Source organism: Oreochromis niloticus, linkage group LG18 (genome assembly GCF_001858045.2).
Source record: "Oreochromis niloticus isolate F11D_XX linkage group LG18, O_niloticus_UMD_NMBU, whole genome shotgun sequence".
NCBI lineage: Eukaryota > Metazoa > Chordata > Actinopteri > Cichliformes > Cichlidae > Oreochromis > Oreochromis niloticus.
In genome coordinates, this window is record NC_031982.2 from 33,981,472 (window position 1) to 33,997,810 (window position 16,339).

Here is a 16,339-nt window from a genome sequence, read left to right on the forward strand (position 1 = left end):
CAGGTCAGGGTGAAGAAGGGGCAGCCAATGAAAAGCTGACCACAAAACGGAAAAGTTAAGACAAATCAGACTATGAGGGAAAAAGAAAGCTCAGCTTTTGTGGTTTAATGGACAAAAGAATTTCTGTGGCTGGAATATGACGAGCTAAATAACATAATGTTCTGCCGGGTGTGTCGTGAGTTTCCCTCGATTTCTGAGTCGACAAGCGCCTTTGTAACTGGGACCAGTAACTTTAAGAAAGACCCCATCAGAACCCATGAGAAATACAAGAAATGCATTATTGCTCAGTCTGCAATATCTTTCCCAGAACAAACAGCAATTGCAAAAAACATACTAAAAATAAACCAAGCACAAGAAGAAGTCCTGAAAAATCTTTCCAAAGCGTTACTATGTTGCAAAGAGTGAACCACCATTGGCCAAATTTAGCAGTTTTTGCAAACTTCAAAAAGCAAATGGCCTCGATCTTGGTTCCCCTTACCTCTTACCCGTGACTTCAGTGGAAATTTCAGATTAAGGATCTGACACAGACTGATTCATGTTCTACAGTTCTTACAAGTTCATAGAAATTTCTGTTCAATTAGAACCAAGTATTTGAGTTGATGGTTGAAATTGTTGTTGTAATTTGTGTTTTAAATATTTTTAGATTGATGTTTTGTTTCCTTTACAATATTATTGTAAAGGAAACAAAACATCAATCAAAAAACTGTCCTCTTTTTTTTTTATTCGGGCTACTTAAATTTATTTTGGGCTACCAAAGACTGAAGAGTGCCTGCCTGAAGGGCTACCAGGGATTTTGAAATTTTGTGAGCCCTGCACAGTAAGAAGGTCTAAGGTCAAATACACACAGCGTGCTTTAAGTAAAAATACTTTGATTACTGTGACTTTTACTGCAAACTATTCAACTGTTCTCCAGTCACACTGAACCACATGCACAGACAGGTGACTCCATCAGTTTTTGGACTGTGACACATTTTTGTTTCTGTTCACCGTGGATTTAAAATCAAACAATCAACATGAGATTTAAAGATCAAATATGCTGTTCAGAAATTTACTTTCAAAACAAATAACTTAATATTAAAGATGAATAATGACAACGAACAGCAGTGGAGGAGACATTCAGGGAGTAAGTGCAGTAATACCACAATATAGAAAATACTCCAGTACAGATAAAAGTCTTGCATTAATGTGTCTTTTTGTATGTTACTGCTGAACATGTTCCAGGTCGTTCTCCTTGTAAACGTACTGTTGTGTACTCTGATTTACAGCCTCAGATTCAATATTTACATATTCTCATGTAACTAAAACAAATGTAGTGCAGCACAAACTGAATTTCTTCCTCAGGCCGAGTCAATAAAAGTTACTTTCACTCTGCAGTACTTGAGTAAATGTACTTGTAGTGTTATTACAGTGAGCTCAATGAAAATCCAAACTGCTGATGGGGTTTGGTCAACCCTGAGGTCACAGTCACAGCGAGGGGTGCGTTTGTTTCCTGACACTGGGATGTCTGTATGACACGTCCAGCTGCCTGCTCCTAATAAAGTGATGAAGAGACTGAAACTAGCAAGCTAAACTGAAAACTGCAACTAAACCTGCTGAAAAGCCCTCTGCAAACCTGCTGCACCTGCTAAACACCAGAAAAACAAACTATGATAATTACAATGCTTATTACCTCCAGTGATGATGAAGCTGTTTCCCGCGGACTCCTCTGTATCAACTATAATTCATTAAAATGATAAACTATAATTAGACCAGCCTGCCCAAGCTCAGCAGCTGCCTCGCGTTTCTGCGCATGCGTGTAAGAATTATAACCGATCTCATTAAGTGGAAGCGCGTGTATGCAGCTACCGTTCAAACCTCAGGGGATTATCCACAGTGCGCATGTGTAGAAAATTCAAAAACTGCTCCTCCGCTCTGTTTGACACGCTCCAGCCTTTGCTAACGGGACAGTGGCCACGCCCACAAATATGACGTAGTGCAGAGCCGTAACCGTATGGCAGGGGTAGGCAACCTTTTTGATGACGAGTGCCATCTAAAGTTTCCTCAGAAGTCAACGTGACATATAATTGCATTAGCAATAAATTTAATAACGCTCTATATAAACAGTTGTTGCACTGAGCAGAAAGCTCCTGAAGCATTTGAAGTGTCGGAATGTGGAAATTTCAACATCGCTTGAAAAAACTGCCAGCTAGCAGCGTCCCTCTCACCAGTAGGCAGTGATTTTTAGCCAATTACAAGTTGAATCTGGTAGTCGGGGTTGTTAGCTAAGATACCGTCATTAAGAAGCGGCACAACTAATGTGTCTATGCGAGCTAATTTGCGATGTGCACCGCTGGCCCGGCCATTTATTTTTAAATGCACCTTCTCAGATTAATTCACTGCGTGTCGTGCCCAGGGCTGGACTGGGACAAAAAAACAGCCCGGGCATTTTGACTAGAGACCGGCCCACCAGGTATTATAGGAAAAGCCATAAAGCCTTTGAATGAAAACAGACGCTGTTGTGACAGTGATGTACAGTCTTGTTGGTATATGTATGATTTCTATACATTTTACATCAGATGAAAACTTTGGTTGTAAGCTTCAGATAATTATTTAATAACAGCCAGACATTTTAAATGAGAATAAGAAAGAAAAGTATTTCTTTGTCCCCCCCTTTCCCTGTTAATGCCCTACCTGGCCCCCTGGCAAAACTTTGCTAGACCCGCCCCTGCACAGTTACCAGCTGTCAGCTACTTAGAAAAGGATCCTGGTGTTATTTGTCTCTCAGAAACAGTTCATAACTTCCCTTCAACTCATTCATGTCACCTAAAAGGTAAACCTGTTTCTCCATCACCTGTTCAGCTCTGATGATTTAGTAAGGACATCTCCTGGTTTCATCTTCATGTTTCCCTCTCACCAGATAACCAAACCGATATCATGACCAGCAGCTTTACAGCTGTGGCTCCAGCAAACATCAGCTGATACTAGAAATTAATATTAAATAAATTCTAACAACAGCTGATCAAGCTTAAACGTGCTGCTGTTGTTTAGCGCGACATCCGCTGGTTTCCTCTTTCTGGCGCAAAGTGGGCGATAAACAAGAGAGAAAAGCCGATCAGCTGATCATTGATCAGTTTCATGATTGAAGTAGCAACAGGAGAGGGAGGGGAGAGAATGAGAGAAGAAGAGACAGCTGTGCAGCAAAGACACAGAATAACTCCAGCTTTGTGTCTTTTCCATTGTAGCTGAAGTTCGGGACAAACTGCGTTCCTTCTCAGCTCAATACGAAACGTGCAATATTTTCTCTGAATGCGGGACGATTCCGTTTTTTACGGGACGGTTGGCAACTCTACTAACTAACCTTATGAATAAAATAAGGTTCACTATCAGTAACATCACAGCACCCACCCAGCTGTGTAGAAACTCCATCATGCTAGCTAGCACGCAGTAAGAGTTATTGTAACTGTCTGTAAAAAGTCAGCACAACGAAAATAAACTCCACCTAAACTTGGTTTATATCTGACCCAGATAGACTGCAGGTCATAACTTCTTACCTGAAGTTCAGTTCACCTGACACTCGGACTGGCGGCCGCCTCGGGTCTCTCCTCTTGCCTCCCCTTTCCCTCATCCACCCGCTGGCCTCAGTGGAAGCTCCACCACAGCCACCACCAAACAACTGAGTTATTGTTACACGTCTGCCAGCATCTGGCCAAACCACCACCTTTCATTGTTTATACCATTAAAAAATAAATAAAAAAAATCTTCGGCCCAGAAAACGAAAAATCACCATGCCCGATGGCCAGTCCAGCTATGGTCGTGCCATCAGTTAACCCTTGGCACGCGTGCCCAGGGTTGCCGACCCCTGCCGTATGGGATCAGAACGGTGCTACTTTGAAATGAAACTGGAAAAAAAATGTAACTGAAATAAATGTACAGAAAAATCTTGTTTTGAAAGTGAAAGAAAAATGATAGTGAAAAACGATTAATTGAAACTGTAATTTTTTTGTTTTCGCTTACAATTTTTTTTTCAGTTTCAATATTTTTTTTCAGTTTCATTTCAAGGTGGCATCGTTCTGATCTCATATAACCGCAAGTAGGCTAGTTTTCAGAGACCGCTAACATACTGCCACAAGAGGGCAGCACGCTCTAACATGGAGATAACCAGAAACACTTACGGGAGAATCATGTGACAGGGAAGCATGTGATATAAATACACCATGACATCATTGTACACACCTGTGCTCCACAGCCAGTTGAATCCAATAAAAACTGTTTCAAAGGTTTGGCAGCTTTCTCCAAAAATAAAGTTTAAAAATTAGAAAAGAAGCTGATAATAAACCAGTGATTTGGGAAGTAATGAAGACTTTAAAAAATCAGTGTTTAAAATTTAGCGAACAAGTTCAGCTAAAATGTATTGGCACAAGATGGCGCTACACATGTTCTCAAAACTGATTTTAAATACTTTTTGAAATCCAGCTTCACAAACAGCTAAATCTGTGACAGTTTTTTAGAGCAGGCTGGTAAAAGTTTACCCTTATATGTGTAGTGTTTCATGCCCACTTTAATATATTTTAATGATAAAGCATATTCCTGGGCATTTCTTCTCTCCAGTCTTTGAATATTTAAAGACATTTGCACAGCAGCAGTGAAACAGGCGCTCCTCCTCACTGACCACATCATCTATGAAGCATCCAGCTCGATGTCGATGTCGAGCTGCTCTGAGCTCCTCACCTGAAACACCTGAGCCAACACTGTCCTGCTGCTGGTTCCAGTCACATTTAATTCTTCATTTGTTTATGTTTTTACCAACAGTTATTTGTTGATTTGAACCATTAAACTCAAACAAATCTTCACAGCATTTCCTCATCATCAAAGTTCATCTGTGGCTTATATCTGCTGTCAAATATCAGACGGGCTGTGTTTGATCATTCTGTAACCCTGATTCACTGATGGGGGTCTTCTTTAATTCTAATTCAGGCTTTTTATTGATTCATTACTTCATGCAAAGTTTCTTCTATTAGGATTATTTGTTGTGAAAATATGTAACCATGTCATGTAACAACATGTTTTTATGTTATGAGTAAAGGCGATGACGTGATGATGTAAGCGGGAGTCAGACTGGCGGCATCGGTGATTATCAGGAGCGTCTGAGCTGCATGCTGTGTGCGTATTTGTATTACTCATGGTGTTAGCACTTGACTTTCATTTGAGAACAAAATCTATCCATGATGTAAAAATATCATATAAAATATTTCAGTTTAAACTTTGGTGTAATGTTAAAGTCTCCAGGAGATGAATGTAAGTCAATGTGTCGTCCTCAGAGGTGCTGAAAACGTGGCTGTGTGTGTTTCTGAGTGCTTAAACCCTGTGTGTGTGTGTGTGTGTGTGTGTGTGTGTGTGTGTGTGTGTGTGTGTGTGTGTGCCAGGCTCAGGCTGCCAAAGTCCCGATTTATGCCAAGATTAATTATGAGCATGTTGTCCAGATCGGGATGAAAACTGACATGTGCAGTAATCACATTACAGTTCACACACGGCTGTGTGTGGTGCAGATGGAAGGATAAATCCTGCTCGCCACATGTTTTACACGAAGCATCTGAGCCGCCGCCACTGAAGGTCTGAAGGCTCGTATGTGTTTCAGTCGTGGTGTCAAACTGAGAACAGTCGAATAACCTGCAAACATGCAGGAGGCATTCTGGAAAAATGCTTCATGTCCTTCACAAAGGAGACGAGGATATTATCCCCCCTTCATCCATCCTAAACATTCACACAGCATTCAGAGAGATTTGTTATTGCTGGAGGGAGCATTTTATGAAGTGTGCAGCTGCTCATTTCCATATAAAGTCAGTCCAAAACCAGTTTGAAGTGGAACATGAACTACAGCTAGTCCTGATTTACCCATGTTGGTCCTGTCGTAAGTCAAAATTAGTATTTTTGTACATTTCTCTGAGTTATTTACGACAGTATTTTCATTTGTTGACATTTGTGTTTGATAAAAATGGCTTTGGTTTTGTTTCTCTGTGTTTGAAGTCATCAGGAACACATCCTAATAACCCGTCACATGATTGCTGTAAGGCTGCAGTGGAACATCACTGAATTATGGGAGTTCCACAAGATTATTTATCATCTTCCCAGAGTGGAAAAATATTCCACTGATTACTCTACACTGATGATGCTGTACTGTTTCTTTCTAATCCACTTCACACCTCTCTTTGATATCTCATCTATACATTTCCTGACACTAAACGATTTGCAAATCAAACACATCACAGACACTCACAGACATCTTGACTATATCTCATCTACACATATTCATAATATATCAAGGAAACTCGACCAGAAACGGTTTAAATCAAGTTCATACCATGAATGACAAACATATTTTTAAGCAAAGATTCTTTAAAAATGTCTCATTATCTGCCGTTGTGCTTCCTCACCATTAGATCGTGATATAGCTTCACATCACAGCACCTCCACATGTTCTGACTTTTCCTGTATTTTTCAAAATCTGAAAGAAACACTAACGATTTTTCGTCAGTTGATGAATCAGATGAGAGTTTCTTTCATGTCTGAAGCTCGCCCTGGTTTCTGGATGCCTGGGAAAGTAACACGTTCCTGTAACGAAGTTCTCAGCAGCCACCTGAGCTCAGACGTTTGCTTTGGATCCCTGTGTGGGTTAGGCTGGCCGTGACTTCAGTGACGTGGTTTCCACTCAGAAGATTTGCTTGACATGGACTTTAATCACTGAAAAATGATTCTGACTGAGTGTGTTTTTATACACATCAGTAATCTTATGGTCGTATTTGTGGAGGATCCTGAAACAAACTGTGCAGAAGTGATGCTCTGGGTGACGACTTTGAGACATCAGAAGTGGACTTAGTGTTGCTCAGTGCTGTAAGCATCAGGTCACACAGGTGATTCATCGGCTTCTGCTGCTGCTTGAAAGAAAAATGTGATGATGATGAAGAAGACTGTACAGTAACAGTGTAGTCCGAGAATATGATTCATGGTTTCTCTGTTCTCTAACATCATTGACAATAAGCTCACCTAAAGTCATGGGCGCTGAGGATAAGTCATATTATAGAAATCAAAGAGAGGAACCTGGTTTGCGAGGAGGCAGACGGGAAAACAGATCTTCAAAAAAAAGTGAAAATTTATGGAAATGAAATGAACTCCTGCAGATCGTATCATCGCCTCACTGACAGGAACATCTGCTGTGTAAAAATCAACACAAACAACATTAAGTCAGTTTAACATGGAGCAGCACAGAAATGATGGACAGGCACAAATCAGCATCAACAAAGGAGGAAAACACACCTGTAGCCTGTTTCCTCCACTGTCTACAGTTTCATTTAAATCTCAGTCTGGACTCTGACCTTCTTCACCCTGTTTCCCCATCACTGTTTCAGCTTCTTTATTCTTTAAACTGAACTTTAATCTCAGCGAGTCAGAACAAAAATGCAACCAGAGCCGGTATTTGCCAAAAACTGAGTGCTTGTATTTAAACTGCTATAAGTAACTTGTTGGGCTATAATATGTGAAACATATGTCAAATGTGTCCCTCATGGATGACATAAAGTCATCTTGAGCCACAAACAACATTCGTGTAAGAAGGCAGAAGCCGCAATCAGTTTTTGGCAGTGACTTTTATATAACCTTTATTTATGCAGTTAAAAAAAATCTCATTAACATTAAAAATGTCTTTTGTAAGAGTAAGTTGGCCAAGAGGACAAAAGAAATGGCAGCAAATATTACAATAGTTCTGTAAAAATATTTTAAGTGAGGATAAAGGACCGGATCGGTTATAATGTAAGTACAATAACATAGAGTTATAAAGATACTTGAAACACAGATAATTTTGAATTCTATATGTAACCCCTTTGTAAACCGTGTTCACCGAAGTCTATTTACCAACATACACAAAGATATTACATATAAAAAATACACAGAAACATTGGAAATCAGGCAGGCAATCACTTTATGGCACAACACCGGAAATCATTTCTACTGACTGCAGAACAACATTTTTAATAGTGGTGCAACGGATCACGGTTGATCCGTAATCCGAACCGATCCCACTCCACGGTTCGGCACGCACGTGATCCGAAGATTCGAAAAAGAAAAAAAAAGTATGTGTATGGTGCGCGTGGTGGGTCCGTCAAGCGGTAGTTATGGTCAGCGCTAGCGGGCCAAGTGGCGGAGCAGAGGAGTTTGCGGTATTTAAGCAGCCCTTTGCAGCCCAGTCCGACCGGGCAAAGCTATTACAGAAGCTACTGGGGTGTTTAGCTGCAGACGGGAGGCCGTATTCCGTTGTGCAAAACAAGGGGTTTAAACTATGATGAACGTGCTTGAGCCCCGCTGTGATATCCCGTTGCGCGTCCACTTCAGTGACAAGATCGTACCCAGGCATGTATGAGCAGGAAAAGATTAAAGTTATGGCTGAACTGTCCCAGGCATCTTCTGTTGCCCAACTACAAACGGGTGACTTCCAGGTCAACGGAAAGCGACGTGACCGTGACCGCTCGTTATATCACAGCGGAGTGGTAGATACAAAGCCCTGTACTGCACCTTAATTTGTTTTTATATAATTGCGTGGAATAAGTCTTGAGTTTAATGTTTTTAATAGGCAAAAAATACTTAAAAAGTTAATAAGTAAATGTTAAAATTTTGTCTTTTTTTGTTTTTTGCTGATCCGAAAATTGATCCGATCCGTGACTTAAAACCGTGATCCGATCCGAACCGTGAGATTTTTGATCCGTTGCACCACTAATTTATAAACTTCTCATTTCTGATGTTTTCATATGATACAGACTTTAATTTGGTTAATGATCAGCCTGTAAACTGAAGTATCCACACCAGGGGGCGCTGCAGAGAGAGAAGGTTAACCAGGTGCAGGTGCTAACTTTCACTGCTACAAGGACACTTATCAACAAGAAGCACAACTTTTTATCTTCAGTACATGTTATTAGCTTTTTATTATTATTTGCAGGAGCAATACAAGGAATAAAAGTGATGTAGGCAAAATTAAATGATGTCTTTTCTCCAGTGATGGTGGAGTTTGGTTGGTCCGTATGAAACGTCATGTTTCCTTCTCTTTGATATCCAAGCTTTAATCTGCTGTTATATTCAGCTCTCCAGTTCTGCTGGAGATTATTTCTAACTGATAAGAATGTCTAAAAGTCGCATTAAATAAGGTTCCAAAGAAATGTATATTTATTTATTTAAAATGTTTTTTGTTTAATATTTTGTTTGAATTAGGAACATGACCTAACAGCTGCTAGTTTTACTAAATCAATGACAGACTTTGTTTTGTTTAAAGAAAGAAATCTTTCTGTGGATCTTTCCCTCTGCTGCAATAAAGAAACCTTACACTGTGTTTTAAACTAACATATTAAATATAATATTAAATTATAAACATATCTTACCTTAGCTCAAGTTAAACTGTTATATGGCAGCAAACAAGCCTGCTGGGCCACAGTCCTGGGCCACAAACACAAAACCATCTCAGCCGTCTGTCCCCCAGCGCATCATTTTTCAACGTCAGTGTTAGTGTAAGAGAGTATTTTAACCCAGACTAAACCTTTTTATTATCCTGAACCAAACACCTCTAAGAAAACTAAGTAAAATGTGGAAGTGATGACCCACTGAGATCAAAACTAAACAGTGATTTTAGTTTAAACTAAACAGTTAAAAAGTGAAACCAAGTTCAAACAACAATGATCCAAAAGATGCTGGATGATAACCCTCCATGTCCAAGTGCTCCAAAGGACTCTGTGCAGCACAAAGTGTTGTTATGTGACCTCAGGCTTTGTCCTCATCGTTGCTGCTCCTGGGGCCCGTTCTTCGTACCTCGCTAAGTAAGTTAGCTGGATTTGATTGTTGACGATTTCGCGTGATCTTGGATTGTTCGGTTCTCCGAAGCTCATCTGGGACTTGCTGTCATAGCAACAGATCCGTAAGCGTAAACCTGCTCGGGAGCAGGTTTACTTTATGTAAACAGGATTAGATCGCGGCCACTCAGGTATGTCCGCTGCAGTTATATGAAAGCAACAGCGATATTTCGCCACTGTTTTACCATAAATAAATATTATCAATGTAACTAAAGATAATGCAGCATTTGATTCTTTTATTGATTTCATACAGATACATACAGGTCATTTCCTAAAAAAAGGGAAATGTACTATTAATCATTCTATTACATGTAGTAGATCATGTCAGATGTAATTCATATTTTAGAGTAGTAATAGTAAATTACTACGTGCAATCAAGATGAGAGACCACGACTAAAAAAGCGAAGGTGGATTTGGGAAGTCTGTCGCAGCCATGTCCTGTCCGTTTGTACGCGAGCAAGGAAGGTGCAAGATTGATAAGGAGAGTTTACAGAATTTAGCGTATATTGCGGGATAGACAGGATCCTTTAGCTCAGCGCGACAGTGTGCTCATAGAGAGATATCGATTCTCCCGTGAGGGTATTATTTACTATCTATCTATCTATACTTACTGTACTGTATATACTTACTCCCGACTTACTGTGCATGCTTCAGTCACCCCTTGCATGGGAACAGGTAAAAGTGATGGAGTGTTATGTCAAACTACACACAAAAAAACCCACAATGTCAATAAATGTCACAGTACAAAAAGGGGTGTGACGAGGGGGTGCAGGACCACCACCTGTCTTTATTTGCTCTGCCCTTTTCTTGGTTGCTGTTATAAACAAACAAACAGATTATTCCAGGGTCTCTTGTCATAGACTAAAAGCAATATAAGTGATAAATATTACCATTCTGTAGAATATTCTTATATTTCACTTGTACTTGTCCCCATGTTCTTGTGGGTCCTGTTGTGGCTCTAATGTGAAAGAGGATATAATGTAATATAATATAATAAATTACTTACGAGTTTAATTTGTCAGCAACTTTCTGCCAGCCCTCTCTCCTTGCTTTTGCAGCCTTTGCAGTGTTCCCCTGCGTTTTAATTAAACTCTGAAACTCCTGAAATCCCTCAATCAAGAGTTCTTGGTCTGCTGCCGTGAGATACTGCGCGCGCTCCTTCGACATCTTCGCCGACCAATCACAGGGTTGCCGATCAATGTTTCTACTATCGATGCGTAGCCCCTTTTAAGCCACCCAGTGATCTCACATTACTTCATCCAGCTATACTCATCGTCAACAACAGGTGTGTTCGGAGAACCGGATTAGCGAGCTCAAAGTTAGCGCGATGATTTGATCTTGGATGTAGTAAGCGAGGTACGAAGAACTGACCCCTGAACTCTGAACATCGTTTTTGTTTCTGACCAAGCTGGAAACACAAGTGTTCAGATAGGCTGGTATCCAGTCAGCATTTCCAGAGACAGATACACACAGAGACTTCCAGGTGCTGGAGAGGAGCTGATGAGATGTTCTGCAGACAACTAAGCGATTGCTTGTTTCTGTTTGGACTTCCTTTGTTCCCTCATCAGTGCTGATGCAACGTTTTCTCCAATTTTATCATCGTCACTGTTTATAGTTCAGAAGACGACAATAGTGAGTCTGGAGGGCTTCAAGCCCGAACTCTTACAGGACCGTGAAGATGTGTACAACAACCAATAACTGGATGGACAGATGCACAAAACGAGCACACAGACACTGAAATCAATCACAAAACGACCGTAAATTTCAGGTCTTATTAACAAATGAGCAGAGATAAATACTGAGCTGCTCTCAGGATGCCAAATAATCATTTTGGATGTTTCTCAGATATCTCAGGGCGTTGTTTGAAGGTTACAACATGATTTAACCCCAAAACATCTGTTTTAATCCTGATTGGGTCATTTTGAGCAGTGGAAGTAAAAAAGCAAAAATGGACCACAGGCTCATTATGTGGACTTTGTGTGTCTCGCTCTGATATGTGCTGTTATTTTATTTATTGGTGGTCAGTAATGTCGTGGCTGTGGGTCAGAGCGCACACACAATGAGACACAAAAAACATCTAAAAGATGTAAAAATAAAATTACCAGAAGAGGCTCAGGAACCCTGCAGCTCATTCATAATGAATAACGTGACTCCCACATCCGAATCACATGATCTGCTCCTCTCACTTTATCACAACAGTCTGAAGGTATCAGAGCACGAGTCTCTCTGATTGGCTGGAGATCAGCAGCTCCTTTGGCTCGGGTCATCGCTCCGTCTCGTCGTGTTTGAGGCGTGTGGATCGGTGGTGAGAGCACAGCGGGCTCTCCTTCTGTACTTCATACGGCGAGCCCGGGACTCGCGGCGAGGTCATTCATTAAACATGACCGTCTAAAAATAAAGGCCTCCTCCTTTCACCAGAACGGCGCTCTTTAATCTGGGCCAGAGCTTCGAGTGGTTTGCATCAGCACATGAGAGGCGACACGAGAGACAAAGAGAGACAAAGAGGGATGTTTCACAGCGGGAGGCGGAGGAGGAGGAGGGTGTTTCATCTTCACAGTGACCAGCCGCTGGATTTGTACTTCAATGGGGACGCAGCGCGACCTCTGACCTTACTGTGTGAAAATCAAAGGCTTAAATTCATTTTGTTTCTTAGCACACAGCAGAGGACTCATTACAGCACATTTATGTTGGCACATGAAAGAAAACCTGGATTTACAGCAGACATGTTCATTTTTCAGCTCTGTTTTCAGTCTTTATGCTAAAACATCTTAAATACCTGCTGACGTCTAAATCAGACTAAATCAGACGCTCACAGAGGGAAAATCATTGTGTATTTCACTTAATGACAAACTGTTTTCCCTTTAATTAAAAACATGTTTGCATGATAACAGATGGAGGTCAGTGAGAGAGCGCAAACTTCCAAACACCAGCGCTCCCACCAGCAGCGTCATCGGGACTGTCAGGATCCTGTAATCAGCACAAATACTGTAAAATGCATTTGTGGCAAAAATGCACCTGAGTCCAGTTTCAGGTTGGGGCTGCTGCCCAGGGCCGTAACACAGAACTCTGGGCCCATGTTCACAGAGTCTCTGTGGGCCCCCTTCATCTCGTTCATCCAGCTGTGCGGACAGCTGTACTGATTTTTAGGGCAGCCAATCATGAACTGTTAACTACTGACAGATCTGTAGCACGTCCATGAGTCTCAGCACATGTTGACGTCCTCCTTTTACCATAGAGCCGTCCACAGCTTAATCATGGTTACATGTGTTTACTTGGATTATTGAGCTGACAAATGAGTTATTTTCTTTGCTTTTCGTTGAATCATTTATGATTCCTGTGAGATAAAAACCTTTAAAATGTGAAGTCTGTTTCCTAAACCTTTCCTAACACTCAGTCCTCTGTCCTCATCCTTCCCATCAGCCTCAGAGCAACCTTCACGTTCCCTGCTTCCATCATCCTGCAGCACTCAGAGATCCGGATCCAGATATTTTTATGTTTCTGAAACCGTAACAGCAGAGTTCCAGCGCTGTGGGCGAGCAGGTGTATCTGCAGGGAAGTGATTGATGTTTTTTATTGTTTCTGTGATGATATCGAACCCACGAGTTACAGACGTCACACGGAGCAGTGTGATGGTCCTGCAGATGTAAGCTGCTGATTCACTGATGCAGAGTGTCCACGGGTACGTCAGTGTGCTGCCTGTGCTTCATTACAGCGAACTAAAGCTAAGGAAACACATCATATATATATGTGACTCCCTGCAAACATTCCTCTTTCCTTCTTATTGAATCAGGAAGTGCTGTCGCTGTGATGTTAGATGTCTCGTTACCTCAGAGCAGGTCTGGACACAGTAAAGCTGAAGGCTGCCTGATGTCAGCAGATCTCTGACTGTAACAGCTGCTGATAGCCGAACCATCCTTAGCCTGTTAGCTGTTCTTTCTTTAGAAAGCCTTCCATCACTTTGCCTTCTCTCCTTTCTCCCTTTTCTTTTTTGATGCTCTCTTTGGGAAAGCCGTGACTCACAGTGTCCATTAGCACTCACCTGGAGAGAATAAATTAGCTGTGCTGTAAAGGTCAGTGTGAGTGTGCGGTGAAGTAAGCCACTGTGAGTGATTTGTATGAGCTCAAAGTGGGATCAGCCTGATGTATTCAGATTATTTACGACAAATTACTAAGAAATAAAATAATACAAATAACAGCAAAGTGGGACTTACACTTGACCTCCTCGCCGCTGACGCTACAGCCACATTAAATATGGACGTAACCCTCTCGGCGTCGCCCACAGGGTTGTTTTGGCAGCTGCCATGTTGTTTGTTTGGACTCAGAAGTGATCGTGTTTGGATCATTCCTGCTGCTGAGAAATGTGTCAACACCTGCAGTTCCTCTAACGTCCACCAGAGGCTCCAACAGTGAGTCAGTCCCCGTAGAGTCATGTTAAAAACTTACAGCATGTTTACATGTTTACAGCCTGATACAAAACTGTTTCTGTATTTCCCCTTCGTAACACCTGCACTGCCATAACTCACCTGTTTAAATTGTATTAAGTCATAGATTCTGCAATATTGGGGGCGTGGTCTCTTTGATTGACAGCTGGATGGCGACACAAGCTTCACCTCAGCTCACTGCAGTGCCTGAGTTGGACCTGTGGACTGTGTTTGGGCTGTTGGTGCCTTTCGGAGCATCCATCCACTGTTTTACCAGCTTCATCTGCTCAGAGCTGCAGGAGGGTGGAGCCCGTCCCATCATGTGAAGCACAGGCTGGATAACAGAGACTGATGGGGCTGTTAACGTGTATGTAAGTGAGCGTACATGTTAGGGAAGACATGCCATTTTCACACAGCATCCATACTTCTTCTCTGAACTCAGTGAGAACTGAGGGAACAATGACTGAAACACAGAAACCTGAAGCAGCTGCTGCAGATGCTTCAGGCGTCTCTGAGCATCAGTGAGTGCAGACACACGTTCACAGATGCAGGTAAATAGGTCGTCCAATAAGAAGCTGCCCAAACCAAGGTGTGCCACGCCTTCAGAGACTCATGTGCTAATACAGGAGTGGCTCGATGGACAAAATGCCAGTTTTATCAGGTTATAATTAAACCTTCAACACAAAGGAGACACAGTGAGAGTCCTCTGGGTGTTTTGAATTTTCGTCTCTTATTTCAGCTGATTTATTTATTTTTAATCATTTCTATGATCTCCATTTTCTTTTTCTTATTGTTTTCTACATGTTGCTTTGCTTTGGTTTCTATCTACATCTATTTGGTTTAAATAAAAACAGAAGCCTGACTTTGTGTTTTCATCCATCTGTCCTGCTTTCACCTCCATCTCCTTTCACCTCTCCCTCTGCTTTCCTCAACTTTCACTCCTCTTCCTTCCTCTCTCCTTTCTCTCACCCCCCTTCACAAAGTTTATCCCCCCCCCCTCTTCTCCCCTTCCCTGCCTCCTTCCCTCCTCCCTGACCCTCCTCTTCCTCCTCCTTGGCCTTGTAGGTGAGCTGCATGATTGGGCGGCAGGTCGGAGGGGTAGGCTTTTGGAAATCACATGGTTTACGTTTCCAGCTCCCTGAGTCGCCATTTTGGAGGAAAGTTTGGGAATTTGTAGACCTGGGGAGGTGCTGGAGAGGGAGAGGGAGAGGAGGAGGAGAAGGGAGAAGAAGAAGAAAAGAGGAGGAAGGAAGGAGGAGGGATTTCACAGAAGTTTGACACGAATGCACGTCGCAGGCGGGGATACAGCGGAGCGGTGCGGACCAGTGCGGGATAAGTGAGTGTAGGTGTGCCGCCAGGCTGGCTTTGAAGTTTTTTTTATTTCTGGACTAACCCGCAGAGCTCCGGAGCCGCCTCCTCCTCCACCCAGCAGCAGCAGCGGGCAGCTCATGCATGCGCCGCCTGCACAGCAGCGGGTGTTTCCCGGACTTTGGCACACTGCAGGTCCCGCTCGGTCCAAGCCAGATCTGCACTTTTCGGAGCCAGCTCCAGAGTCACCCTGCGCGGTGCTCTCCGGCGGGGAACTGCATTTCTGAGAGTCGGTAGCTCAGCGGAGCTTCGTGGGGCTTCACTTGTTAGCGGGACTGCTGGCTGAGCCGTCCCCGGAGGCTCGCTGTTGTTGTGCCAGTCTGCCCCCCGACGCTCTGTCCGGAGGGCTTTTGGCTCGGAGGGATTTTCTTTAGCCCTGACTTGGAGCGGTGACAGCGGCGGGTTTATCCGGCGGAACCGCGAACAAAAACCGTCCTGTGTGAGGACTGCATGCGGCTGAGGCGGATCTAGCCGTGCCGAGCCGAGCCAGACCCCCACCATGCCAGTGAGAAAGAAAGGTAAGCCGCTTTCACTTCACATTGACTAGCAAGCTAGCTGGCTAACCGCTCAAACTCCGGCTGCTCCTTCGCTTTTTAGGACACACAGGACCCGAACAAACACGGGACACGCAGCGGCTCACACGCCACACGAGCCAAACATGGCCCACACGGCTCACTTTGGCCCTGC

At 42.7% G+C, this 16,339-nt stretch overlaps 1 protein-coding gene and 2 long non-coding RNA genes across 4 annotated transcripts in view; 1 reads left to right on the top strand and 2 right to left on the bottom strand.

The window, feature by feature from the left end:
• Nucleotides 1-6,461: 6,461 nt before the first annotated feature.
• On the bottom strand, nt 6,462-9,539 carry LOC112842842 (uncharacterized). Its single transcript, XR_003214867.1, has 3 exons — nt 9,399-9,539; nt 7,021-7,187; nt 6,462-6,908 (listed from the first exon to the last, which is right to left on the bottom strand). It is a non-coding gene; the product is annotated as an uncharacterized LOC112842842 (long non-coding RNA).
• A 3,209-nt stretch (nt 9,540-12,748) lies between these two features.
• On the bottom strand, nt 12,749-15,199 carry LOC102077665 (uncharacterized). Of its 2 annotated transcripts, XR_003214863.1 has the most exons (4): nt 14,387-15,199; nt 14,075-14,301; nt 13,690-13,902; nt 12,749-13,585 (listed from the first exon to the last, which is right to left on the bottom strand). It is a non-coding gene; the product is annotated as an uncharacterized LOC102077665 (long non-coding RNA). The 2 variants fall into 2 exon arrangements; XR_267938.4 differs by having other exon boundaries at nt 14,075-15,199.
• Nucleotides 15,200-15,405: 206 nt separating this feature from the next.
• LOC100697840 (discs large homolog 1-like protein) overlaps nt 15,406-16,339 on the top strand; it is a 104,742-nt gene continuing 103,808 nt past the window's right edge. Inside the window, 1 exon segment of the mRNA XM_013266627.3 lies at nt 15,406-16,170. Within this exon segment, the coding sequence (XP_013122081.2) occupies nt 16,152-16,170 (19 nt within the window). The 5' untranslated portion in view covers nt 15,406-16,151.